At 41.9% G+C, this 26,831-nt stretch overlaps 1 protein-coding gene across 1 annotated transcript; it reads left to right on the top strand.

Annotated features, from left to right (window-relative positions):
* Positions 1-576: 576 nt before the first annotated feature.
* ZNF875 (zinc finger protein 875) lies at positions 577-26,831 on the top strand. Its single transcript, XM_047836784.1, has 5 exons — positions 577-898; positions 1,294-1,382; positions 14,054-14,180; positions 14,861-14,956; positions 23,550-26,831. Exons 2-5 carry the CDS (start codon positions 1,350-1,352, stop codon positions 25,310-25,312), a joined length of 2,019 nt encoding a protein of 672 aa, XP_047692740.1. The 5' UTR covers positions 577-898; positions 1,294-1,349; the 3' UTR covers positions 25,313-26,831.

Genomic DNA, 26,831 nt, shown 5'->3' with positions numbered 1-26,831 from the left:
ACCTAGCTACCAATTAAAAAACAAACAAACAAACACCAAAAACAAACAAACAAACAAAAACAAAAAACCCAGGGACTACGTCTACCACCAGGGGGCCTTGTGCTCTCGGCCTCAAGTCCGGCCTCCCTATCTACCAAAACCCCGGGGACACAAGACCAAAGCTTGGAGTTAGCCCAGCCAATCCCGCTCTCCTCAAAAATAGCCTTGGCGTTCTCTGTCCATACTGGCGCCCCTCCTACCTCCGGGGACCAAGGCGATGTCGCTCTTATCCCCGAGTCCCAACAAAGCATCACTCCACCGCTTCATCCCTCAAGTGCTCTGCCGTGACCGGCGCCCACTCGCGCCAATCTGGACCCTGGTTTCTGCTACGGGAAGGGCACACGGGGCGGCGCCTTGGCATGAGTTACCCCAGTTCGTCCGCGCCGCTGACCGTCAGTGCACAGCCTGGCCACCCGCCTCCGTAGCACCGGCGGGAAGCCAGGATCACATATCCTAAAATCCTCGGGCACTTCTGCGACTCTCTCGTGGTCCGCAAGATCTCACTGCCCTTCGGAGGAGAAATATGTGCACCTTGCGGTCTGGGCATCTTAACAGTGGGCTCCTAAACTTGGTTGTATGAGAGGTGCAGAAGTCAAAGTCACCTTGCAGTTAGCAAGCCTACTCACCCACCACCTCTCTGTCTCAAAGACTACATAGTCCAGAAGCCCCTGCGGCCACTTCCGCCCTCCCTTCCGCTCCCCCTGTTTTTGAGTTGACGTAGCAGGAGCATTTCCGGTCCGTGGGATCCGCCACTCGCTGTTTGGAAGTGGCGTCGGCACTTCATTCGGGATTTTCCCGTACTTCTGCACTTCGTTCCCGAGTCTCAGCCTCAGGATCGGCAACGTGCACCCCGCGTTCCGTGAGTGCCCTATAACCATTGCCTCGTCCAGTCAGCGCATCCCTCTGCTTGTCCCTGTTTTACTCGTGGGGGAACAGGCTGCCTCTGTACTCGGGCGTTCTTCTGTAGGCACCTCCAGGCCTTTATATTTTCATTCCAGCCCATAAGGTTAGAGACGGACCCCCCACGCCTCTGCAGGGGGCCATGGGCTCCACTCCCTGGCCAGAGCTTGGGGCTGAACGTGAGGGTGCTCGGTCACCCTGGACCCTTTTCCCAGGGCTCTGGATGGGAATTGGGTTGTGCTGGTGATTTCTGGACACTCTCAACCCGCAGTTGTGGGGCTCCGGAGCCGACCCCCCCCACCCGACTCTTGGGGAGGGGTTTCTCCATAGGGGCATTTCTCTTCACATCCCCAGATCTGTCTTCTGAGACTTTGCCCTTCTCCAGAGAGAGCATTCAGGAGACCAGGAAAATGGCCACGGGGCTCCTGAAAGCCAAAAAAGAGGTGAGAATTTTCATCAGATTCCATGCTGACTGCCAACAGAATGGCTCTGTTCCTTTTTCTTGCACTGCAGACTGCCTTGTTGGTATTGGGCCAAGTTCGCTCCTGTTCGTGGAGGCGTGGTGGCTCATCTTACATAGAATCCCCCCTTCACCATTCCTTTCTGTTTCTTCCATACCTCGGCCATCCTCGAAATGGTCAGTTTGAACAGCACAGGTAGAACAGTTTAAATAAAAATACAGGAACATCCAAGCTTAATTGTCCAGTGATAAGGATGAAGGGTAGGGACAGCAGAGATGCTTGTGACCTGAGGTGGTTAGGGAGGGCTTCCAGAAGAAGGGCTGTCAGAACTGCCCCTGAGGGTTTGGCAAGTTGGAGAGTTGGCAGAGCAGGGAGGAGAGCAGGAAGCATGGTTAGTCTGAGGCAGGGCACACTGCCCTCGCCACAGTGTGGCAAGGTTGTAGTGGTTAATGGAATGCTTTCAGGTTGATTTTTATGTGCTGGTGAAGATACAGACGCATGGAACAGAGAGGAGTTTGATGGTCTGACCTGAATTTTACATTGAGAGCCTTTTCAGCATTTGGAGATTTCACCAAAAATTCTGGATTGCCTGCTTCTCTGAAAATAAACTGCACTTAACTCTGGTGTCAGGTAATTCACACTGAACAGTGTCTTCATCATTTGGACAGGTCCTGCCGAGTTTATTTGCTGCACTTTTCACAATATCTTCCAAACTGAGGTTGAAACTATTGACCAGCTATCATTTTGCCTGCCTCTCTCATTTATTACCTATCTTGCCCCTGAAGGATTTTCATTTTTCACCTCTGAGTCTGGGTGTCTAGGTTGAGTGCCAGACTGAGGCGTGTAGATTTTGTCTTTGAGTAAACTAGGTTTTGAAGGATGTTGAGAAGGAATTTGACATACAGAAATCAAAGGCATGGATGTATAGGGATTTAAGGGGAAACTTTCTAACCCCTGTCAATGGTAGCTATGATGACCTTCCCTTAATTGAATGTGATTAACATTTATCGAGCACCAACACAGTTGCCAGGCTGGTTTACTGTGATTTTTGACACACATTACTTGGTTATTTCAGATCTGCTTTGACTATCCATATAAAAACAAATCAGGAAAATTTAAACAGAAAATGAGACGTTGATTTAATCCTGAGCTTCTGTGGTAGTGATTTACAATTTCCTGGATGTGATCAGAACAACTATGAGAGTTCTTTGTTTCTCATTTGTAAAATATTTCATTCATTTGAAAGTGTTAGTACCAAGAATGCATAATAAATCTGAGGACATTACCTAATGTAACATTGAGTCTTTTGTGTGTATTTTCTTCACCACTCGTAATGTTAATAGGAAAGCGTTATGATTTCTGGGAAAAGCTAGATATTTGTGTGGGCTGATTTTTCCTGCCCCTAATACTTAAAAAAAAAAAAGTATTAGGAAAAATTGATCAAAGGGTACAAGCATTTGAATGGATAAGTTGTTTAAGATGAAACTTCTGTGCCTAGAGGAGTACCTGACACATAAATGTTTGGTGCATAGAGGAACCACAAATTTAAATAAATTTATTTGAAGGAACTAAGTAACAAAGGAGTTTCTGTTGTTTGTATTGTTATGTTATTTGGGGCGCATAATTAACTATATGTTTCAGGGGGTTTGGGTAGACCATGCAGGTACTCCGATATGCATGACATCTGAATTATGCAAACCAATTTAAACAAATATGCAGCAGGATATTGGGTGTCACTGCCAGGGACCTTTGCCTGAGAGAACAAATGAGAATTTGTAACAAATGAGATGGGCTGGCAGACACAGGGTATTGCTAAGCTTCAGCATTTTTTCGTTGATTTCATTGAACAAATTTGCTGAATGTCTGCTGTGTGCAGAGTACTTGGTGGACAACATTCAGTAATGTGGAGGGGCACAGCCTGCACACTAATGAGTCTTCCATTTTGTTTTGGGATTCTGTTACCATTGGGGTTTTTGTTTAATTTTACACACACACACACGCACGCACGCACGCTCGCACATACACATTTTGATAGACCTTAATGATAAAATCACTATATTAAAGCTAGTACAGTGTATCTATCCAGACGAATTTTTCATAGGTGGAGGGTTAGGGTTACCAACACTTATCCCACTGGATGTGATTTATATAATAGTGCAATGAGTGGATGAACCCATCCACTATTAACCAAGTTGGGGGAACGTTTTTATTATTATTTTTTAATTGTAGTATAGTTAACATACAGTGTTACCTTAGTTTCGGGTGTACAATATAGAGGTTTAACAATTCCATACATCACCCAGTGCTCACCACCAGTGCAGTCCTTAATCTCCATCACCTAGTTTACCCATCCTGCCACCCACCTCCCCTCTGGTAATTATCAGTCTGTTCTCAGTAGTTAAGATTGTGTTTCTCAGTTTCTCTCTCTCTCTCTCTCTCTCTCCTTTGCTTGTTTGTTTTGTTTCTTAAATTCCACATATGAGTGAATCATACGGTATTTGTCTTTCTCTGACTTATTTTGCTTAGCATTATACGCCCTAGTTCCATCCATGTTGTTGCAAATGGTGTGATTTCATTCTTTTTATGGCTGAATAATATTCCATTATATATTTATACCACATTTTCTTTATCCATTCATCTATGATGGATACTTGGGCTGCTTCCATTATTTGGCTCTTGTAAATAATGCTGCTATAAACATAGGAGTGTTTGTATTCCTTTGAGTTCATGTTTTTGTTTTGTTTTATTTTGTTTTGTTTTGTTTTGGGTAAATACCCAGTAGTGTGATTACTGGATGGCATGGTAGTTCCTATTTTAACTTTTTGAGGAACCTCCATATTGTCTTCCACAATGGCTGCACCAGCTTGCTTTCCCACCAACAGTATAAGAGGGTTCCGTCCACTTTGGGGGAACATTTAACTTGTTCGCAGTTATTTTAATTATTGTAAATTTTGCTTCTATGATCAATCTTGTGCATGCAGTTCTTTTTATAGATTTGTATTTACTCTCATAACAAGAATATGATAAGGTAAATGGAAATGACTGTTTTGAAGCAGTGGGGACTCACACCAGTTGGAGCTTTGGAACTTTGCCTGTTCTAAAACATTTGATACTGTGGATTATTTCTTCCATTTTTGAGGCCCCCTTCTTCCATCACGAGGTCTGCTTCATGTTGTGCAGTTTTCTTGTTTTTGTTTTTATTGTTATACTGTGTAGTTTTACATCCCCAGGGTAGACCTGCTAGTGCAGATCTTTTTTCTCATGTGAATGTTCAGAGTCGTGTCCCAATTTGTTTCCGCGTGTTGATATAGTCCTTTGCTACCCACTGTGTGTTTCTATGATTCTCATTTTCCCCAAACATTACGGTAACATCAGTTTTCTGTTCAGAAACCCTCCTTCAGTGGCTCATGACAGTGTCTTAGATATTCAGGACACTCTTCATTTCAAATGTGTGGTCCTTTTCTGACATGTTCTGATTATTAGTTCTGTAAGTGTGTTTATTGTCAGCACAGTGGAGCCATCATATATACTTTTAACTTAGATTAATTCATTTTTTAGGCACTTGGCTGAAGAAAGGGAAAAAAATAACTGTTCAGGTCATTCAGATGAATCTGTCCTCTTTTCCAAGTAATGACTTCATGCTCCAGAGTGAGAGAAAAACAGGAGGACTGAATCTATTCCTTGCCAAATCTAAGGAGTTTCTGACAGCGTTAGCATCACAGCAAGTCAAGGATGATATTAGTTGTAAAGTATTTTTCATCTAACATGACATTCCTTTATCAGGTTATCAGTGAGCCTTTGCTGCGTAACAGACCACCCCAAAGCTTATGGACTTAAGACAAAATAATTTATTCGCACACAATTTTCTAGGTCAGCATTTTGAACTGGGTACAGATGGGTGTTTTGCAGGTTTCACCTGGGCTTGCTCATGTTGCTGCAGGCGGGGGGCAGTTTGGGACTGGAGACCATCCATGCATGACCGTTACCAGGCTAGTTGATTAGGGTGCTCGGTTTGTTTTTTCCCCACGGGTCTGTATTTTCTCTATGTTATACTTATAAACTGCTTAGTTGCTTCTTTAGCTCTTCTCTTTCTATAGGTTATCGTATGTAGCTAGGAACATCCAACGGAAGCCTATAACGGGGTTCCCAGAGATCTCTTTAGCCAGATCTGAAAATCATGAAGTGTTTTTTTCTATTTTCCAAACTAGCACAGGTGACATCTTTGCCAGCATGTAGAATGCATTCCCTTTCTCAAGCCGCCATAGTGGTTTCCTCGCTACGTTTCTAGTCTGCACTAACAGTTTGTTTACTACTTTTCCAACTTTTGCTAATAGCCTGTTTTTTTTTATATTAAAAATTTTTTTTTAATTTTATTTTTTTAATTTACATCCAAATTAGTTAGTATATACTGCAACAATGATTTCAGGAGTAGATTCCTTAATGCCCCTTACCCATTTAGCCCATCCCCCCTCCCACAACCCCTCCAGTAACCCTGTTTGTTCTCCATATTTAAGAGTCTTATGTTTTGTCCCCCTCCCTGTTTTTATATTATTTTTGCTTCCCTTCCCTTATGTTCATCTGTTCTGTGTCTTAAAGTCCTCATATGAGTGAAGTCATATGATATTTGTCTTTCTCTGACTAATTTCACTTAGCATAATACCCTCTAGTTCCATCCACATAGTTGCAAATGGCAAGGTTTCATTCCTTTTGATTGCCAAGTAATACTCCATTGTGTGTATATATACCACATCTTCTTTATACATTCATCCATTGATGGACATTTGGGCTCTCTCCATACTTTGGCTACTGTTGACAGTGCTGCTATAAACATTGGGGCACATGTGCCCCTTCGAAACAGCATACCTGTATCCCTTGGATAAATGCCTAGTAGTGCAACTGCTGGGTCGTAGGGTAGTTCTATTTTTAGTTTTTTGAGGAGCCTCCATACTGTTTTTCAGAGTGGCTGCACCAGTTTGCATTCCCACCATCAGTGCAAAAAGATCCTCTTTCTTCGCATCCTCGCCAACATCTGTTGTTGCCTGAGTTGTTAATGTTAGCCATTCTGACAGGTGTGAGGTGGTATCTGTGGTTTTGATTTGTATTTCCCAGATGATGAGTGATGTTGAGCATTTTTTCATGTGTCGGTTGGCCATCTGGATGTCTTCTTTGGAGAAGTGTCTATTCATGTCTTTTGCCCATTTCTTCACTGGATTATTTGTTTTTTGGGTGTTGAGTTTGATAAGTTCTTTATAGATTTTGGATACTAACCCTTTATCTGATATGTCATTTGCAAATATCTTCTCCCATTCTGTCAGTTGCCTTTTAGTTTTGCTGATTGTTTCCTTTGCTGTGCAGAAGCTTTAAAAACAATTTTTTTAATGTTTATTTATTTTTTGAAAGAGAGAGACAGAGGATGAGCGGGGGAGGGGCAGAGAGAGAGGGAGTCACAGATTCCGAAGTGGGCTCCAGGCTCCGAGCTGTCAGCACAGATCCTGACACGGGGCTCTCAAACTCAGGAACCATGAGATCATGACCTGAGCTGAAGTCGGATGCTTAACCAACTGAGCCACCCAGGTGGCCCTACTAATAGCCTCTGTTGTTCCTGTTCCCAAAGCTAATGCCATGTGTTTTCGGTATTTGTTATGGTAGTTTATTTCTATCTATTGGTTCTTCATTTCTTCATTTCTATGGGGCTTAAAACAAAAATCATTTGTTAGCTCACAATTCTGTGGGTCAGCCATTAGGCTTGGCACAGATGAGTGGCTCTTCTGTTAATTTACCTGGCCTTACTCATGTGGCTGTGGTCAGCCGGCTGCTCAGCTAGAGCTGAATGGCCTTCCATGTCTGGTGGTTGACAAGCTGAGGTACCTGAGTTCTTGGTTCTCTCTGTGGTCTCATTAGCAGGCAAGCTCAGTTTATTTACATGGTAGCCTCAAGGTTTACTGCAGAGAGAGAAACAAAGCTAACCCTGAACCCAAATGCTTTTCAAACCTCTACTTACATCATGTTTGCTAATGTCTCATTGGCTAAAGCATGTCACATGGCCAAGCCTAGAACTAGTTCAGGCTGAAAATGTATAAAGGGTAGAAAAAGAGAGGCATGAGTGAGTAGGGGGCCATCCATACAAGATAGGATGTTATACCTTTTTGGCTCTAGGCAACAGGAAACCCTACTTAACTATTCTAAACAATAACTGAGCCCACCTAAAATAAAACCCAGGGGTAGGGGCACCTGGGTGGCTCAGTCAGTTAAGTGTCCGAATTTGGCTCAGGTCATGATCTCACAGTCTGTGAGTTCAAGCCCTGTGTCAGGCTCTGTGCTGACAGCTCAGAGCCTGGAGCCTGCTTCAGATTCTGTGTCTCCCTCCCTCTCTCTCTGCCCTCTCCCACTCGTGCTCTGTCTGCCTCTCTCTTTCTCTCCCTCAAAAATAAATAAACATTAGGAAAAAAAAAAAGAAAGTCCAGGGGCGCCTGGGTGGCTCAATTGTTTGAACCTCTGACACTTGATTTTGGCTCAGGTCATGATCCCAGGGTCGTGCAATCCAGCCCCATCGGGCTCTGCACTGAGCGTGGAGCCTGCTTAAGATTGTCTCTCTCACCCTGTCTCTCTCTGCTCCTCTGTCTCTCTCTGCTCATGCACTTGCACACACTCTCTCTCTCTCTCTCTCTCTCTCTCTCTCTCAAAATAAAAAATAAAAAGAAAGTTCAGAGCCAGGGTACACTTGGAGGGGTTGGTTCTCTCGCTTCATAAGCTTATCAAGGACTAGGAGTCTTTCATTCCTCTCATCAACTCTGCTCACAGTGTCAGCCTCATCCAGGCTGGTTCCCCTCACAGTCATAGGATGTTTATTAATAGCAACTTTAAACTTCACGACAACCCTAAAAGTAATATTATTTAAATACCCATTTTTAGAAAATTGAGACACAGAAATGTCATGTTACTGGTACAAAGTCATGGGAGAAGGAGGGCTGTCATTTAAACATGGTTGTCTCCAAAGTGTGCTTGTAGCTACTATTTCTCAAACTTTTCTATGAATCAGAGTCACTGAAAAGGCTTGTGAAAGCAGATTGCTGGGCCCCACACCCTAGAATTTTTGATTCAGTGGTTCTGATGGGGCCTAGGAATTTGTATTTCTAACAAGTTCCTCAGGGGTGCTGGTGCTGTGGGTTCAGGGACCACACTTAAAGCCAGTGCACTTATCTCTACTGCCTCAGTTGGGTCATCTGTGCCCACCTTTGTGAGCATCACGAAAAGGATGGACTCCCCGTCACTCCATCTGAAAAATGAAGTCTGCTAGGATCCAGCAGCAGGCTACTTGTGTCTTGTCAGGTAGCATCAGCCTCAGATCCATTTTCCAGCTGACAAAGGGACAGATTGCTTTTACACCAGTCTGGCCTCCCCTTGATTTGGCTTTAGTGCCCCACGCTGCCAGCTGAGTTGCTAGCCAGTGAGAGAGGTTTGGAATAGGTCATGGAGTGTCATCCATTTAGAGTTAGCACACTCCCTATGTGTATGGTTCTCCGACAGAGAAACCACGAATTTTTCCAGGGTTGCAGGAATACCAGTTGTGTTAAACTTGTTGAAAAAAATGTGAGTTGGTCTCCAGTGTAGCTACTTTATCGGAGATTTCAAAGCATTTGTGTGTGTATGTGCGTGTGTGTGTGTGTGTGTGTGTGTGTGTGTTCATTCTAAGAAGGGGTTGTAAAATCGAATCACCAGAAGGACTAGGCAGGTATCTGAAGGAGTGAGTAGTCTTTTTCTTTCCAATATTTAATTATGAAAAGTTTCAAATCTACAGAAAAAATACAAAGACTTTAACATTGACTCACACACCCACCACCTACATTCAATAGTATTTTTTTTTAACGTTTCATTTTTGAGAGACACAGAAAGACAGAGCATGAATGGGGGAAGGGCAGAGAGAGAGGGAGACACAGAATCCCAAGCAGGATCCAGGTTCTGAGCTTTCAGCACAGAGCCTGACATGGGGCTCGAACTCATGAACCATGAGATCGTGACCTGAGCCGAAGTTGGATGCTTAACTGACTGAGCCACCTAGGCACCTCTAGATTCAATAGTATTTTGCTAAATGTACGTTACCACCTGTCTATCCACATGTACACTCCTCTACCATCAGTTCAAGGGTATTACTCAAATACTACCTTAAATGCACAGTACAGGATAGGATTTTATATTCCTTTGGCCTTTCAAACCCTCTGTAGTCTGTTACAAACTACCTACTGTCTTTTCCAGCTAGCCACTTTTCTTTTTTTTTCTTTAATTTTTGTTTTAAATTTATTTTTGAGAGAGAGACAGAGACAGAGCGTGAGCAGGTGAGGGGCAGAGAGAGAGACAGAAACACAGGATCCGAAGCAGTCTCCAGGCTCTGAGCTGTCAGCACAGAGCCCAATGTGGGGCTCGAACTCGTGAACTGCGAGATCATGACCTCATCCGAAGTCAGATGCTTAACTGACTGAGCCACCCAGGAGCCCCATAGCTAGTCACTTTTCATTCTTTATTTCCTCCCATCCTATATGTCTTTTCTGGAGTGCCCACCTCTGTTCTTTCTCTTTGACCCTTCAAAATACTGTGTGCCCTTTAAGACCAAGATCATACCTTCCTCTCATAAAACCTGGTCTCATCTCTCTATCCTGAGATTCCTCTGCCCCAGTGATTTTAAGCCATGGCTGTACTTAAGATCCTTTATTCATTCATTCATTCATTCATTCATTCATTTTTAAGTTTATTTATCCATTTGAAAGAGAGAGAGAGCAGGGGAGGAGCTGAGAGAGATGATCCTAAGCAGGCTCCATAACACCAGCACAGAGCCTGACAGTGAGATTCAAACTCATGAACCTTGAGATCATGAGACCTGAGCCAAAACCAAGAGTCAGACACTTAACTGACTGAGCTACCCAGGTGCCCTTACTTAGGCACCCCTATGGAACTGGGTGAGTCAATCGGTTGAGTGTCTGACTCTTGATTTGGGCTCAGTTCATGGTCCCAGGGTCTTGGGATCAAGTCCCACATTGGGCTCCATGCTGAGCATGGAGCCTGCTTAAGATTCTCTCTCTCTTTCCCTCTGCCACTCTCCCCTTACTCACACTCTGAAGGAAGGAAGGAAGGAAGGAAGGAAGGAAGGAAGGAAGGAAGGAAGGAAGGAATGGAGGGAAGGAGAGAAAGGGAGGAAGGAGGGAAGAAAGGAAGAAGGGAGGGAGGGAATGAAGGAAGGAAGAGCTAAGGATGAGGGGTAAGAACCATAGCTCTCATTCATCCTGTCTGTGTTTTATTTATAATCATTAGTTTGGTGGAGGGCTGGTTCTGGGATTACTGTAGGTGGGGGACAAAGTGGGGTCCTGTCTTAAAGCCATTCTACAACCAGTATAGAACAGTTGCACTGATAGGGGACAGGAAATTTGGGGAAGGGTCCCCTGAGAGGGGAGAGACACAGTATCATCCCTCAAGGAGTGATGATGTTCTGAGAAAGGATGCAAAGTCAAATCACCAAAGGGAACAGGCAGGTAGCTAAATGAAACAGATAAGGTAGGAGTTGCAGCAACCTGCCAATAACATGCCTAGGGTAATGGACCCCCAGTGTGAGTCACGTTCAGCCAACTGTGGCCCTGCAGCAGTGCAAAGCCCAGAGTAGTCAGATTTATGAATTTTTTTTTAACAGGACTCATAAGTTGATATTTTCATGTGAAATCATCCATTATATAAGTAATCTAAATAAAACTTTTAATGCTTTGTATGGCTCAAACTAACCCTATCTGTGGACTGCAGGTTTTGCCCTCTTTTAAATATTTATTTTAGGGGCACCTGGGTGGCTCAGTCGATAAAGCATCTGACTTCAGCTCGGGTCAGGATCTTGTGGTCTATGGGCTCAAGCCCCACGTCGGGCTCTGTGCTGACAGCTCTGAGCCTGGAGCCTGCTTCAGATTCTATGTCTCCCTTTCTCTATGCCCCTCCTCTGCTTGTGCTTGGTTTCTCTCTCTCAAAAATGAATAAACATTTAAAAATTTTTTAAATAATAATAATAAATAAATATTTATTTTAGAGAGAGAGCATGAACGCTGATGGGGGTGGGGCAGAGAGAAAGGGAGACAAAGGATCCAAAGCCAGCTTGAGCTGACAACAGAGAGTCTGATGGGAGACTCATGCCCCGAGCCAAAGTTGGATGCTTAACTCACTGAGCCACTCAGGCATCCCTTGCCATTTTTTAAAAGACAGAAAAACTGATGGGGTAGGAAGAATCTCAGAACTGGATACCTAGGCTCCTTGGAGCTTGGTTTCTGCACACCTCCAAGCCAAGACACCTCACCAGTACTTTCATGCCAAGGGCCATTATATATTCCCACTTTCCAAAGTACAGCGTTCTAGGTAGTAGAAGGCCATTTGAAACTTTGTTCAGGGAATAATAATAATAAATGCACATTCAGTCATCTAAAAATATTTGACTGCTTAGTGTTTGCAGGCTCTGTTCTGGGCACCAGGGCAATAGCCCTGTGAACAATGCATATGGAACTTAGAGTCTAGCACAGAGTCAGAAAATAAATATGAGTAACATGTGCGTTATCTAGAGTGAAGGGGATACATTAAAGCAGGAGAGGGGAATAAGAACCTGAATGAGAAGGAAGAATTTTCATAGAATGGCCAGGGAATTCCTCTCTGAGCACTCACTGTGTGCAGCAGACATTTGTCTTGAATCCTTACATTTACCAACTTCTCTGATCCTCAGCATAATCCAGTAAGATAAATGCTGTTTTTCTTGGTTCACAGAAGAAACGGAAGTGCTGATAGGTTAACTAATTGGCTGAAGAGTACTCTAGTTGGGGACAGGTGAGTTCCAAATCTAGTTGGGGACAGTGTGATCTGAGTCCACAGTCTTCCCAACCACCCACTTGCACTCTTCAGGCCACATCAGGGCAGTGGCAGTGTGAGGGAGAGGGAGGGATGGGTCCTGCTACAAATACCCAACCAATACCCCTGTTGGTTGGTATTCACCCCCTCAAGACGCTCAGCTGCTTCAAGCAGGTAGAACATAAATGCTTAGATCAAGTAGTCTCTAATATCCTTCAAACTCAGTAAGATGATTATTTTTTATTGTTTAAGTTTGTGCCTGTGATGGCTTCCTCTTCTTTCTACCTAGATTTAAAGCTCTCAATGTGGGGCGCCTGGGTGGCGCAGTTGGTTGAGCGTCTGACTTCAGCCAGGTCACGATCTCGCGGTCCGTGAGTTCGAGCCCCGCGTCAGGCTCTGGGCTGATGGCTCGGAGCCTGGAGCCTGTTTCCGATTCTGTGTCTCCCTCTCTCTCTGCCCCTCCCCCGTTCATGCTCTGTCTCTCTCTGTCCCAAAAATAAATAAAAACGTTGAAAAAAAAATTAAAAAAAAAAAAATAAAGCTCTCAATGTGAAGGGACTTGTGTTTTACTTTTATTCCCCATAGCAGCTAGTCTAAGATGTTGGCAGTAATAGGTGCACAAATGGTGCCAGCTGGATAAAGATAGGAGAATAATGGTCTTTTATTTATTTATTTTGAGAGAGAGAGAGAGCACAAGCAGGCGAGGAACAGAGAAAGAGGGAGAGAGAGAGAATCCCAAGCAGGCTCCACACTGTTAGTGCAGAGCCTGATGTGGAGCTCGAATTCACAAACCGTGAGATCATGACCTGAGCCAAAATCTAGAGTCAGAAGCTTAGCTGAGCCACCCAGGTGTCCCCAGAATAATGGTCTTTTAACCCTTGGCACTAAGGTCATATATAGGGGAAGAAAAAAAAAATCAGTTTTCCTCTACCTGTTTTGAGTTCATTGGCCAGGGCCTTGTAAATTACACTGACAAAAAGACAGATTAACAAGAGAAAAACAGAAGTTTACTAATATGTACCTCATACCTACCATGGGAATTTCAGTGTTGAGTAACTCAAAGGGGTGGTTAGAACTTGGGCTCATATAGCATCTTAACAAAAGAACAGTAACTTTTTAGAGATGTGACAAGACAAAGGAAAAGGATTTTGAGTTTCCAAGGTGGCAAGTTGTGGGGAGGTAAATACATGGGAGAACTGATGGAAGGTAGGGGCTAGTTAGTAGGGTTTGTTGTATAAATTCCTCCGGTGCCATCTCCTGGCTGATAAATTGTTTCCAGTGACTAACTTCTATTCTTCCTGGTTGAAGGGAGGGAGGGGAATACCCTCACAAATTTATGTTCTTCTTTTAGGCAGATAGGAGGAGTGCAGAGAACTTTTCTTGTGTCTGCTTCTGCTCAGTTTCCTTCAGCTCAAAATAATACTTATTTCAGGGGCTCCTGGGTGGCTCAGTTGGTTGAGCACCCGACTTCGGCTCAAGTCACGATCTCACAGTGGGTTTGAGCCATGCATCCGGTTCTGTGCTGACAGCTTGGAGTCTGGAGCCTGCTTCGGATTCTGTCTCCTTCTCTCTCTGCCCCTCTGCTCACATTCTGTCTCCCTCTCTCTCAAAAATAAACATTAATAAAAAATAATACTTAGGTCAAAATGGCGTAGTGGCATATCCTGTTACCCTTCATTTACAAAGTAGGGTTTAGAAATGTCTGCCTCCCACAGGGAAGCCTTTTCATTCCTCATCCTGAGTTGTGAGCAAGGCGAACTCCTGGATGAGCAGCAGTGTGTTTTGTGTTAAAGGCATTCGTGGCATTCAGGGATGTGGCTGTGGACTTCACCCGAGAGGAATGGAGTTTGCTGAGCCCTGCCCAGAGGACCCTGCACAGGGAAGTGATGCTGGAGACCTACAACCACCTGGTCTCACTAGGTAAGGATGGCTTCCCTTAGCACTTAAAATCTGTCCCACAGAGTATTTTCTACACACCATGAGGAAAGCCTACCATGAAGCAACTGGCCTAGGGTTGGGCTTAAAAACAATAATTTACATTTTCCCTCAGGGTAAATCTGGATTTATTAGAATTAGAAACAGGCGGATTTACTCATGTTGCATATAATACTGTGTTTCCAGTCCTCTTTCTCAAGTCTGGGGGCTCTCCTCTCTTTTTACTTTACCTTGTTTGAAACCTAGGAGATTTTCATTCACCAAGTATTAATATGCTGATTTTCTGATTAGAGTCACCTTTACTTACTCAACTCTTCTTCTGTAGAGAGTTCACTATTTTTTTAATGGGTTTTTTTAATGTTTGCTTATTTTTGAGAGAGGGGGAGCAGGGGAGGGGCAGAGAGAGAGGGAGACAGAGAATCCCAACCAGGCTGTCAGTGCAAAGCCCAATGTGGGGCTTGAACTCACGAACCGTGAGATCGTGACCTGAGCCGAAGTTCGATGCTCAAACAACTGAGCCACCCAGGCACCCTGAGAGTTCACTGTTATAGGTCCTTTGTACCACCCTTTGGGTTTCCCTCCCCATTTTGGCTCTGAGTTCTGGAATGGCCCCTTGAACCCATAACCAAAAATCTCCTTGTTTGTTTTTTTCCCCCTATGAACAGAAATTCCATTTTCCAAACCAAAACTCATTTCTCAGCTGGAGCAAGGAGAAGAGCCCTGGATTGAGGAGAAACGATGTCCGCTGGTCCTCTGTCCAGGTAAGTATGACACAGGGAAGATGGGACCATCTGCAGCTTGACAGATAGGGAAGGAGGACGCATCTCTCAGGTACAGGAAAGAAGCTCTTCTCGGGTCTCCTAGGTCGTTGGTAAGTCTGCCTGGCATGAGTTCCCTTCCAGAATATCATTTTCAGTTGAGGGAGGGACTTTCTTGGTTTCCTTGTCTCTTTCCTCTACCAGGAAGCCTCCCTTCCTCTTACTTGGCTTGCCTTCTTCATCATGTTTAGTCTTTCCTCATGCGTGGGCTTCTTTCTCTCATCGTGATCTTAAAAACTGTACCTGCCCCATGGATATGAAGTCTGCTACTCTTCAGATACTTTCCAGTTTCTCTTAGGCAAAACATAATCGATTATCTCTACATGTCCAATTCCCATAGTTTAAAAAATGCATTACTCAGTAATGAAGATTAAGTTCCCATGAGCCAACATCCAAGCTTAAAAAATAAAACATTACTTAAACAATTGAAGTTCCTATTTCCCTTTCCCAGATTCTACCCTATACCTTCCCACACCTCTGCCCAAAGAGTAGTGTTTTTTCAAAATTAGGGATTTATAATTTTATGCATGGCTTTTTGTTTTGCTTCATAAATATGAATCCCTCAACTATCTATAGTTGTTTGGCATATTTTTAAACTTTACATTAACGTCATCATAATATGTATATCCTTCTGTAGTTTGCTCTCTTGACTGACACTGAGTTTATAAGATTCATCCATGTTGATATAGGTTGTTCTGGTTCATTCATTTGCACTACTATATCGTGTTTATTGTAGTCTATGCATAATTAAAATACAAAATTCATTTATCCATTTTCTTTTGTTGGACATCTGTGGTTTTACCAATTTTGGCTATTAAAGAATGCAACTATAAACATTATCATACAGGTGTCCTTGGGCATAGAAGCATTTGTGTCTTTAAGATATGTGCCCAGGAGTAGAGTAGCTGAGTCAGAGAGCATGCACTTGTCCATCTGGCCTAGGCAATGCCAGCTGGCCCTCAACAATTGTTTCATTAGTCTGCAGGGTTGCCATCACAAAAGGTTTTAGTTTTTGACCATCCTTTGGGTATGAAATGGCCTCTCACACTAGTTTTAATTTGCTTAGCACGGAGTTTGAGCATCTTTTCAAACGTTCATAGGTTGATTAGCATTGAATTCTGTGAATTGCCTGTTCAAATCTTTTGCCTGCTTTTCTCTTTTCTTGTCCATTGGCAGAAGTATTTAAATAAATCCTGGAAATGAATCCTTGGTTAAATGTATTATGTCCATCTTCTTCCAGTCTGTGGGCTGCCTACATGCTTTTCAAAAAGCTGTTTAATTTTGAAATAATAGAAGTCTCAATCTAAAAATAATGCAGAAAGTTCCCATCTACTCTTCTCTCCGCTTTCTCCGATTTCAAAACCCAAGAAGTTGACATTGGTACAGTACTATTAAATAAACTGCAGACTTTAATCAGATTCAGATTTTGTCAGTTTTTACAGGTACTCTTTTTTTTAAGTTTATTTATTTATTTACTTAGAGAGTGTGCAGGGGAGGGGCAGAGAGAGAGAGGGAGAGAAAGAATCACAAGCAGGCTCTGTACTGTCACTGTCAGCCTGGAGTCCGACATGAGATCATGACCTGAGCCAAAATCAAGAGTCAAATGTTCAACCAACTCAGCCACCCAGGTGCCCCTCATTTCCTACAGCTTTACAGTAAGTCTTAGTGTTTGGTAGGTTAAGTCCTCCCATCTTATTCTTCACGTGTCTTTGTAGCTTTACCCATTGAACTTTTACAATCAACTTGTCAGATTTCATAAAGTATCCTGTCAGGATTTTTGTTGTAGTTGCATTGAATTTATATATTAATTAATATACATGTATTAATATATTAATTTGGAGAAAATTGACCTCTTTTACAATATTAAGTCTTTCTCTTAGTGTGGTGTATTCCTTCACTTATTTATTAATACATCTTTATTGCTACCTTTTGGTAGGTTTTATAACTTTCTGTAAATGTACGTCTTTAAATTTATACATAGGCTTATTTTTTTTTTTTAAAGACTTTTTTTTTTAATGTTTATTTATTTTTGAGACAGAGAGAGACAGAGCATGAATGGGGGAGGGGCAGAGAGAGAGGGAGACACAGAATTGGAAGCAGGCTCCAGGCTCTGAGCCATCATCCCAGAGCCTGACGCGGGGCTCGAACTCACGAACTGTGAGATCGTGACCTGAGCCGAAGTCGGACGCTCAACCGACTGAGCCACCCAGGCGCCCCTACATAGGCTTATTTTTTTGGAGAGTTATATTTTTACAAACTAAATTTGTATAATTTATTTGTTAAAATATGTAACTAAAATTCATTTCATCATAATGATCATATACCCAGTGGCCTTGTTGAGTGGTTTAATTAATTCAATAATTTGTCCTGTTGTATATTCTTTGGAGTTTCATACGTAGACAACTGTTTTACCTGTTTATTTTGCCTTTTGTTGTTGTTTTTTTTTGTCTTTGTTGATCATGTCTATTGTATGTTTTATGTCTGAACTTCTGTTTAATATTTCCTTTCTCTTCTTACTTTGGGCTTATTTTATTATTCTTTTTCTGTTTTTGAGATAGATGCTTAACATTATTACGTTTCAGCCTTCCTTCTTGTCTAGTATAAGGATTTAAGACTATAGATGTCCTTGTATCCCTAACACATATTTGCAGCTTCTGTTCCACCTCTGAATCCTTACCTCTGGTACCTTGAGCCCATAAGGCTTTGGTGTTTCATCACTATTTCTCCACTGCTGTGGTTGTGTGTGTCAGGAGTGCTCTTTAGCAAGAAACTCACAAATGAAATTCTTACCCTTCCCTTTCCATTGCTTTTTTAGTGTAAACTCTCTCCTCCAACCAGTTTCTGGTTGCTTTTGAGTGTTTTCCAGTGACTTTAAGTAATTATTTCTTGTATTTATCCAGTTTCATCATTGTTTTCTGTAGGGGATTCTTGTGACCAATTCAATATATATATATTTTGGACTTGAGATTTGGAAATTACTTCAAAATTACAGAAAATTTGCAAAAATAAAATTAGTACAGGGGCACCTGCGTGACTCAGTTGGCTAAGTATCCAACTCTTGATTTCGGCTCAAGTCATGGTCTCACAGCTTGTGAGATCGAGCCCCACATCAGGCTTGCTGATAGTGCAGAGCCTGCTTAGGATTCTTTGTTTCCCTCTCTCTCTGCCACTCTCTCTCTCTCTCAAAATTAAATAAAAATTAAAAAATAAAATTAGTACAAAGAATACCTTATATCCTCTACACACACATATGTGTAAATATATATGGCATATATGTTATAAAATAGCATCATAAAATTACCTATTAATATTTTACATTTGCTTGTGTGCCATCTTATGTACTTGTTCTCCCATCGCCTTCTCCCCTCTCCAGATGTATGTGGATATATTTATGTATATATATGTGTGCATGTAGGTTCATATGTGCATTTTGTTAAAAGATTTTTTTAAGGAGGGCAATGTTGTCATATAACCATGGTAGTTATCAACGTCAATAAATTTAACTTTGATACAGTAATGTTATCTACTATCTACTTCTCATATTATAATTTTGTCAGTAGAAGCAGTAATATCTTTTTTTACTCTCCAGAACATCCAATCCAGGTTTAGGTAGCACATTGACATGTCATGTCTATTTAATCTCCCTTAATACAGATCATTTCAGTAACCTTTCCTGTCTTTTGGATACTGACATTTTAGAAATACACAGTCTTACAGTTCCTGTTTTTTTTAAACTTCATTGAGATGTAATTTATATACCATAAAATCTACTTACTGTAAGTTGCATTATTTTTGGTAAACGTTTATTGTTGTATGATCATTTCTTCCATTTAACTTTAGAATAGTCCATTGTTCCAAAAAGTTCCTTTCTGCCCATTTGCATCTATTCTTCCAGTGGTTCCTCCTAGGGAACCACTGATATGCTGTCTCTCTAGATTTGCTGTTTCTGGACTTTTTCTATAAATGGTATCATAAAATATATAGCTTTTTGTATCTGGCATAATGTTTTTGAGTTCATCCGGGTTGTGGCATGTATCAGTAATCCATTCCTTTTTATTTCCATATAATATTCCATTGTGTGAATAGAGCAATTTTGTTTACCCATTCACAGATTGATGGATATATGGGTGGTGTCTACTTCTGACTATTGTGAATAGTGCTGCTAAGAACAATCATGTACCAGTCTCGATGTGGGCATACATTTTCATTTTGGGGTAGATAAGTAGCTATAAAATTTCTGGATTGTATGCTTTGTTCACATTTAACTTTTTAAGAAGCTGCAAATTGTTTTCCAAAGTGGCTGTACATTTCTATTAGCATTTCTATGTTACATTTCCGTTTTCTATTTTTACATTTTCTGTTAGCGGGATGTTAGAGTTTCACTTTCTCTGCATCCTTGTCAGCACTTGGAATTGTCTCTAATTGTGATTATAAACATTCTGGTGGATGTGTAGTGGTATTTCACTGTGGTTTTAATTTGCATTTCCCTAGTATTGATGATGTTGATCTTTTCATGTGCTTAGAACCATTACATATCTTCTTTAATGAAATAGCTATTCAGTTCTTTTGCCCATTTTTCAATTGGATTGTTTTGTCTTCTTTTTCACTTGTAAGAGTTGTTCATATATTTTAGACACAGTCCTATATCAGATATACGATTTTCACATACTTTCCACTCTGTAAAATGAAGTTTCAGAAGACAAGTCTGTGGCTTGGCTTTTCACTCTCTTTAATGGTGTCTTTTCTTTCTTTAAAAAAAAATTTTTTTTAATGTTTATTTATTTCTGAGACAGAGACAGAGCATGAGTGGGGGAGGGGCAGAGAGAGAGAGGGAGACACAGAATCCGAAGCAAGCTCCAGGCTCTGAGCTGTCAGCACAGAGCCCGACATGGGGCTCGAACTCACAAACCATGAGATCATGACCTGAGCCGAAGTCGGTTGCTCAACTGACGGAGCCACCCAGGCACCCCAATGGTGTCTTTTCAAGCATAAGTTTTACACTTTAGTGATGTCCAGTTTTTAAATGGATTGTGCTTTTGGTGGTGTAACTAAGAACTTTTTTGCCTTTTGTTTGGAGTGTTCGGTTTGTTCATATTTAATACAATTATTGATTGCATTAAGTCTGCCATTTAGCTATTTTTTTTTTTTACATGTCTCATGGTTTTTTTTATTCCTCTCCCTTCCTTTTGGCACAAATATGGAGTTTTGGCAGTTATTTTCTTAGTGCAGCTCTAGGAATTAAAATATGCATCTAATTTATCACAATCTAGTTAATAGTTTCAGTAAAATAGATATTTTATAAAGCCCACAATATGGTGTTATAGGCCTTTTATGATAATCTTAGGCACTTTAGAGAAGTTAAGAGAAGAAAAGAGAAAAATATACAGACATAGTCTTTTATATTCACTTACATATTTACCAGTGTTGATGGTCCTCATTTGTTCCTGTGGATTTGAGTTAGTGTCTGGTGTCATTTCTTTTCAGCCTGGAGGACTTACTTAGTATTTCTTGTAAGGCACATTTGCCAGCAATAGATACTTTCTGAGTACTTTTTAATCTGTGAATATCTTTGTATCAATTTTTTTCTTCTTTTTTTTAAATTTAAATTTTATTTTTAAGAGAGAGAGAGAGCGAGCATGCACATGAGTGGGGGAGGGGCAGAGAGAGAGGGAGACACAGAATCCGAAGCAGGCTCCAGGCTCCCAGCTGTCAGCACAGAGTCCGATGCAGGAGTTGAACTCATGAACCGTGAAGTCATGACCTAAGCTGAAGTCGGACACTGAACCCACTGAGCCACCCAGGCACCCCTATCAATTTCATTTTTGAGGGATACTTTTGTAAGAATAGAATTCTCCCTGGCTAGCTTTTCTTTCTTTCTTTTTTTTTTTTAATTTATTTTGATAGACAGTGTGCACATACATGCACGTGGGGTAGGGGCAGAGAGAGAGGGAGAGAAAGAATCCCAAGCAGGCCCCTATACTGTTAGCTCAGAGCCCAATGCAGGCTCGAACTTATGAACCATGAGATCATGGCCTGAGCAGAAATTGGAAGCTTAACCAACTGAGCCACACAGGTGTCCCCTTCCTTGTTAACTTTTTAACCTTTATTTCAGCACTTTGAATAAATCACTCCACTGCTTTTTGGTCTCCATTACTTCTGATGAAAAGTTAGCACTAATCATACTGTTTCTTCCTGTGCATGTTGAATCATTTTCCTTTTACTGGTTTTAAGATTTTCTCTTTGTCTTTTTTTTCTGATAGTCAACCATCTGGCTATGATGTGTCTCTCTAGGACTTTATGTTTTTCTTGGGGTTTGTTGAGCTTCTTGGATTTGCAGATTAATGTTTTTCATCAAATTTCAGACTTTTTAGTTACTATTTCTTTGGACATTTTTTTCCTGTTCTTTCTCTCTCTTGTCTCCTTCATGTGTCCTCGTTGTGCGTAGATTGGTTTATTGGATGGTGTCCCACAGGTTTCTGGGGCTCTTTGCTTTTCTTCGATCTTTCTTTCACCTGTTCTTCAGTTTAGGTAATTTCTATAGATTTATCTTCAACTTCATTGTTTCTGTTACCAACTCAAATATGCTGTTGGATCTCTCTAGTAATTTTGTAATTTCAGTTATTTGACTTTTTAATTCCAGAATTTCCTTTTACTCCTTTTTAATAGTTTTTATTCTTTATTGAGATTTTCTATTTCTTAAGTGGTCATACTTTCCTTTAAGTTTTTACACACTGTTTCTTTTAGTTCTTTAATTATATTCATAATACCAGCCTTGAATGCTCTTTTTCCCTCATACATCAACATCTGGGCCACCCAGCAGAGTTTCTGTTGGCTACATTTTTTCCTCCACATAGGTCACTCTTTCCTGTTTCTTTGAAAACTGGATATTTTAGATACTGCATTGTATCCCTTCTGGTATCTCATGTTTCCTGCCTAGATGTTGTTGCTGTTTTTGGTTTAGAAACATTTCTAACCTTAATACAAGGAATATGCTTTTTCTGTGAAGATGATGTTTCTGTGTGATTTGTTATTTTATTCTTGTGTTTATTTTTAATCCTGGCTTCCTGTTTTCAACCTTGTGTCTGCAGAGCTTAGTGAACTGTGACATTAGCAATAGGTTGTGTTCAAAGACTTTGAGCCAGTAAGGCTTCCTGCCTCTGCCACTGGATGAGTGTGTGGGGTGGGGAGCTCAAAGTTCAGATAGCTTTCAAGCCTTTTCTGGCCTTTTACTTTCCACTGACCCCTCTGATGTTTTCCTCTTTACTTGGTTGTAGCCTCTGTATCAGGAGGGTTATGTGCATCAGTCACATCAATCTTCCCTGCTTTTGCAAACAGCCTTTCAGTCAGCCAGGATTGTGTGGAGAGTTTATCAAGCCCTTCCCTGGCTCTCTCACTTTCAGGTTTCTCTTGCTACATTTCTGGATGGTCTACCAGTCTTTTTTGTTGTTGTTCCCAACCAAGACTGAACCTCAGACAGCAGTCCCTGGTGGCCTTCCGTGTTCATTTACCACCTAGATCACATTTATGGACAGTTCCACTGGGCATTGGTTTTTCACCTCCCGCTCAAATCAAGTGACTGCCCCTCTGGCAGCAGCAGCACTGATCCTTCTATGGCCTGTCCTAGTATAACGACCACACCAACCAAGCTGGGGGATTGGAAGGGTGAGAGCAGCTCCAGGCAACAGTGCTGCAGATTCCCACTTTTCTTATCTGGAGTTCAGTATTTTTTGTGAATAAACACTTCTCAAGTTATTGTAGGTTTTTGATTGATTTCTGGAATTAAACTTTGTAGTCTGTCAGGTATTGTGAAAATAAGTTTTTAGTATGAGTTTTCCACATTGCCATAGAACAAGGGTCAAAAACTTTTTCTGTAAGGGGCTACATTAGTAAATATTTTAAGCTTTCCAAGTTATGTGCCCCATTGGTTGGTTGGTTGGCTTGCTTTTCTTTCTTTCCTTTCCTTTCCCCTTCCCTCTCCTCCTCTCTTCTCTCCTCTCCTCCCCTTCCCCTCCCTTGCCCCTCCCCTTCCTTCTCTCTTCTTTCTTTCTTTTTTCTTTTCTTTCTTTTTCTTTCTTTCTTTCTTTCTTTCTTTCTTTCTTTCTTTCTTTTTCTTTTATCCTTCCTTCCTCTTTCTTTCTTTCCTTCTTTCCTTCCTTCTTTTTCTTCCTTTCTCCCTCCCTCTCTCTCCCTGCCTCCCTCACTCTCTCCCTCTCTTTTTCTTTCCCCTTCCTTCCTTCCTTCCTTCCTTCCTTCCTTCCTTCCCCTAGAAAGGTAAAATCCATTTTTAGCTGGTGGGTCATACCAAAACAGGTTGCAGGCTGAATCTGGCTTACTAGACAAGTTTGCTAACTCCTGTACTTAAAAATGTAATGTTTAAATTCAAATGAAAAATAGCCATTTTTTATGGATGCAAGGATGTCTGAGTGGGAGACATGCTGTGATATAAACATATTATGAATGACCAACAGGCAGAGTAAAATGGCCCAGGCAACCCTATCTCTGGCTACTCTGACTAAATATATTCTTTTTTCACCAGGATCAAAGCTAGAAATTCAACCTTATCCCCCCTGTCCGCTGGCATTCTCTAGTCAGCGAGGCCTCAGCCAACATGTGTGGCTCAGGCATCTTCCTCAGCTCTTCTCAAGTTACTGTGCAGGAAATCATCTCCGTCTGGGGAAACCCTATCCAGAAGATCAGAAACAGCAGCAGAAACAACTCTTTGATCAAGCCTGCTTGAATGACAAAGCAGAAATTCAAGAGACAGAAGACTCCAAGCCCTTGTTCAGGAGAGTAAGCAGAAGAGGCACTTGGGAGGTGTTGTCCAGCCCACTGCAAGAACAGCCAGTCAGGTCCAGGGAAGACAACACGGTGCTGGATTTAGGGCCCAGCCTAGGCCAGAGGACAGACCTTGAGGAATCAGACAAAGGATCGCGTGGTGTAGAAGTCTCAAGATTTGGGGCAGTCAAATGTGGGGAGTTTGGGCGAGGCTTTTTGAGGGAGTCAAACCTGCTCAGCCTCCAGAAGATGCATACAGGGGAGACACCTTACATGTACACTGAGTGGGGACAGGGCTTTAGCAACATGTCAATCCTCATCAAAAACCAGAAGAAACACTCTGGGGAAAAACCTTATGTGTGCAAGGAGTGTGGACGAGGCTTTACCTGGAGGTCAAACCTCATCACACACCAGAGGACACACTCAGGGGAGAAGCCTTATGTGTGCGAGGAGTGTGGACGAGGCTTCACCTGGAAGTCAAACCTCATCACACACCACAGGACACATTCAGGGGAGAAACCTTATGTGTGCGAGGAGTGTGGACGAGGCTTTACTTGGAAGTCAAACCTCTTCACACATCAAAGGACACATTCAGGGGTCAAGCCTTATATGTGCAAGGAATGTGGGCAGAGTTTTAGCCTGAAGTCAAACCTTATCACACACCAGAGGGCACACTCTGGGGAGAAGCCTTATATTTGCAAGGAATGTGGGCGTGGCTTTCGCCAGCATTCACATCTCATCAGACATAAGAGGACACATTCGGGAGAGAAGCCTTATGTGTGCAGGGAGTGTGAGCAGTGCTTTACCCAGAAGTCACATCTCAGTAGACACTTAAGAACACACACAGGAGAGAAGCCTTACGCGTGCGCGGAATGTGGGCGCCGTTTTAGTTGGAAATCAAACCTCAAGACACACCAGAGGACTCACTCCGGGGTTAAACCTTATGTATGCCTGGAGTGTGGGCAGTGCTTTAGCCTGAAGTCAAACCTCAACAAACACCAGAGGTCACACACGGGGGAGAAGCCATTTGTGTGCAGAGAATGTGGGCGAGGCTTTACCCGGAAGTCAACCCTTATCACACACCAGAGGACACACTCAGGGGAAAAGCCATTTTCGTGCAGGGAGTGTGGACGAGGCTTCAACGATAAGTCAACCCTCATCTCACACCAGAGGACACATTCAGGGGAAAAGCCTTTTGTGTGCAGGGAGTGTGGTAGAAGGTTTAGCCAGAAGCCAAACCTCTTTAGGCACAGGAGGGCACACTCGGGTCATATGCCCTTTGTGTGCAAAGAGTGTGGGCAGGGCTTCTGTGATAAGTTAACTCTCGTCACACACCAGAAGGCACACTCCGGGGGAAAGCCTCACGTGTGCAGGGAGTGTGGGCAAGGCTTTAGCCGGCAGTCACACCTCGTTAGACATCAGAGGATACATTCAGGAGAGAAGCCTTACATTTGTAGGAAGTGTGGGCGAGGCTTTAGTCGGAAATCAAACCTCATCAGACATCAGAGGACACACTCAGGATAGACACCTTGGGTGTACAGCGAGTGTAGTGAAATCTTCAGTCAAGAGTCCTATTTCACAAGATGCCAGAAGTCACACCTAGTGGTTTTAGTAAGAAGTCAGCCATTACCAGACACCAAAGTGGAGACAGCTACTTACGTGTGACAGGAATGTTCACGAGCCCAATGGGAAGAGTCAACCTCTCCAGTCCGCCTGAAGGAGAACTACTGGCTCATTTTCAGGAGCTCTGGCTTCCCCTAGTGGGGATGGTGGGTTGTGGAAGATCAGGTAACTTGATGGAGGGAGCACTTAGAAGTAGATTGAAATAAAGGAATGGAGACTATTCTAATGTCATTTCCTGAGAATATTTAAACCCTCCTTACACAGTAGCCTGGATGTTAGAGATAACAGCAATAATAGAGCTTGCCCCTTAAAATCTGTCCGACTTTCTGAGAACAAGGGACGTGACAGAGACCATTGCTGATTTAATCTTGCTTTCCCAGAGCAGGACCCAGCAGCAGTCAGCTTCAGGGAAGTTTGGGAAATGATGAATTCATGGAGACAGAGGTAGTACGTGGGTAGAAGGTTTTATTATGCAAAAGGGCTTACAAGTGAGGAAGACCATGACTGTCCTAGCTCTAGGTTTTGGGAGGAAGTATCCATTTTTGCTTGCTTCCAGGGGCTGTCTCTGGTTTCCAGGTTGAATCCATACTGAAGATATTCTTATTTACCGATGTATTTAGACTAGAAATGTATTATATGCTTTTATGAAGAAAACTGGTAGTAATTTTTGTGAATTTGACTTTCAAACCAAAAGTTAGAATATTGAAAAACAACTGTCGCCATGAACTTGACAGCTTTCCACTACTTAGTCTTTTGTGACAAGATTGCTGATGATATTAATGAATGTGATTTTGTAATACCATATAATGAAATACGTAAACATTTGGAAGATCTGCCTAACTATTGAACAAGTATTTTCCAAATGATTAGTGTGTGATGCTACAAAATCATCCATGGTGATATTAAAGTATAATATAGGCAAATGGATTTCAGTTTAAAAGATAAAGGTACCTGGCTGGCTCCGTCAGTAGAGCATGCAGCTCTTGATCTTGGAGTTGTGAGTTCGAGCCCCACCTTTAGGGATAGAGTTTACTTTAAAAAAGAAAAGAAAAACCAAAACCAAAAATTAAAATTAATACCAATCTTTAAAAAAAAAAAGAGAGAGATAAAGGCCAGATTCCACATTACAGTAACCTTTAAAAAATTATCACTTGTTGACTTTTGGTATACTTTGGTATAGTCAAAGAATAATATTAACAAATATCTGAAAAGGTCATTAAGATACATCTCCATTTTTTAAATTTGTACATGTGAGGTCATATTATTTATCTCAGCAAATTAAATGCAAGAGCACATATAAAATACTAGCTATATTAAGATTAAAGAGATTTTCTTTTTTTTTTTTTTTTAATTTTTTTTTCAACGTTTATTTATTTTTGGGACAGAGAGAGACAGAGCATGAACGGGGGAGGGGCAGAGA

Source organism: Prionailurus viverrinus, chromosome E2 (assembly GCF_022837055.1).
Source record: "Prionailurus viverrinus isolate Anna chromosome E2, UM_Priviv_1.0, whole genome shotgun sequence".
Lineage (NCBI taxonomy): Eukaryota > Metazoa > Chordata > Mammalia > Carnivora > Felidae > Prionailurus > Prionailurus viverrinus.
The sequence above is the reverse complement of the archived record's forward strand: the minus strand, read 5'-3'. Positions and strand labels throughout refer to the sequence as shown.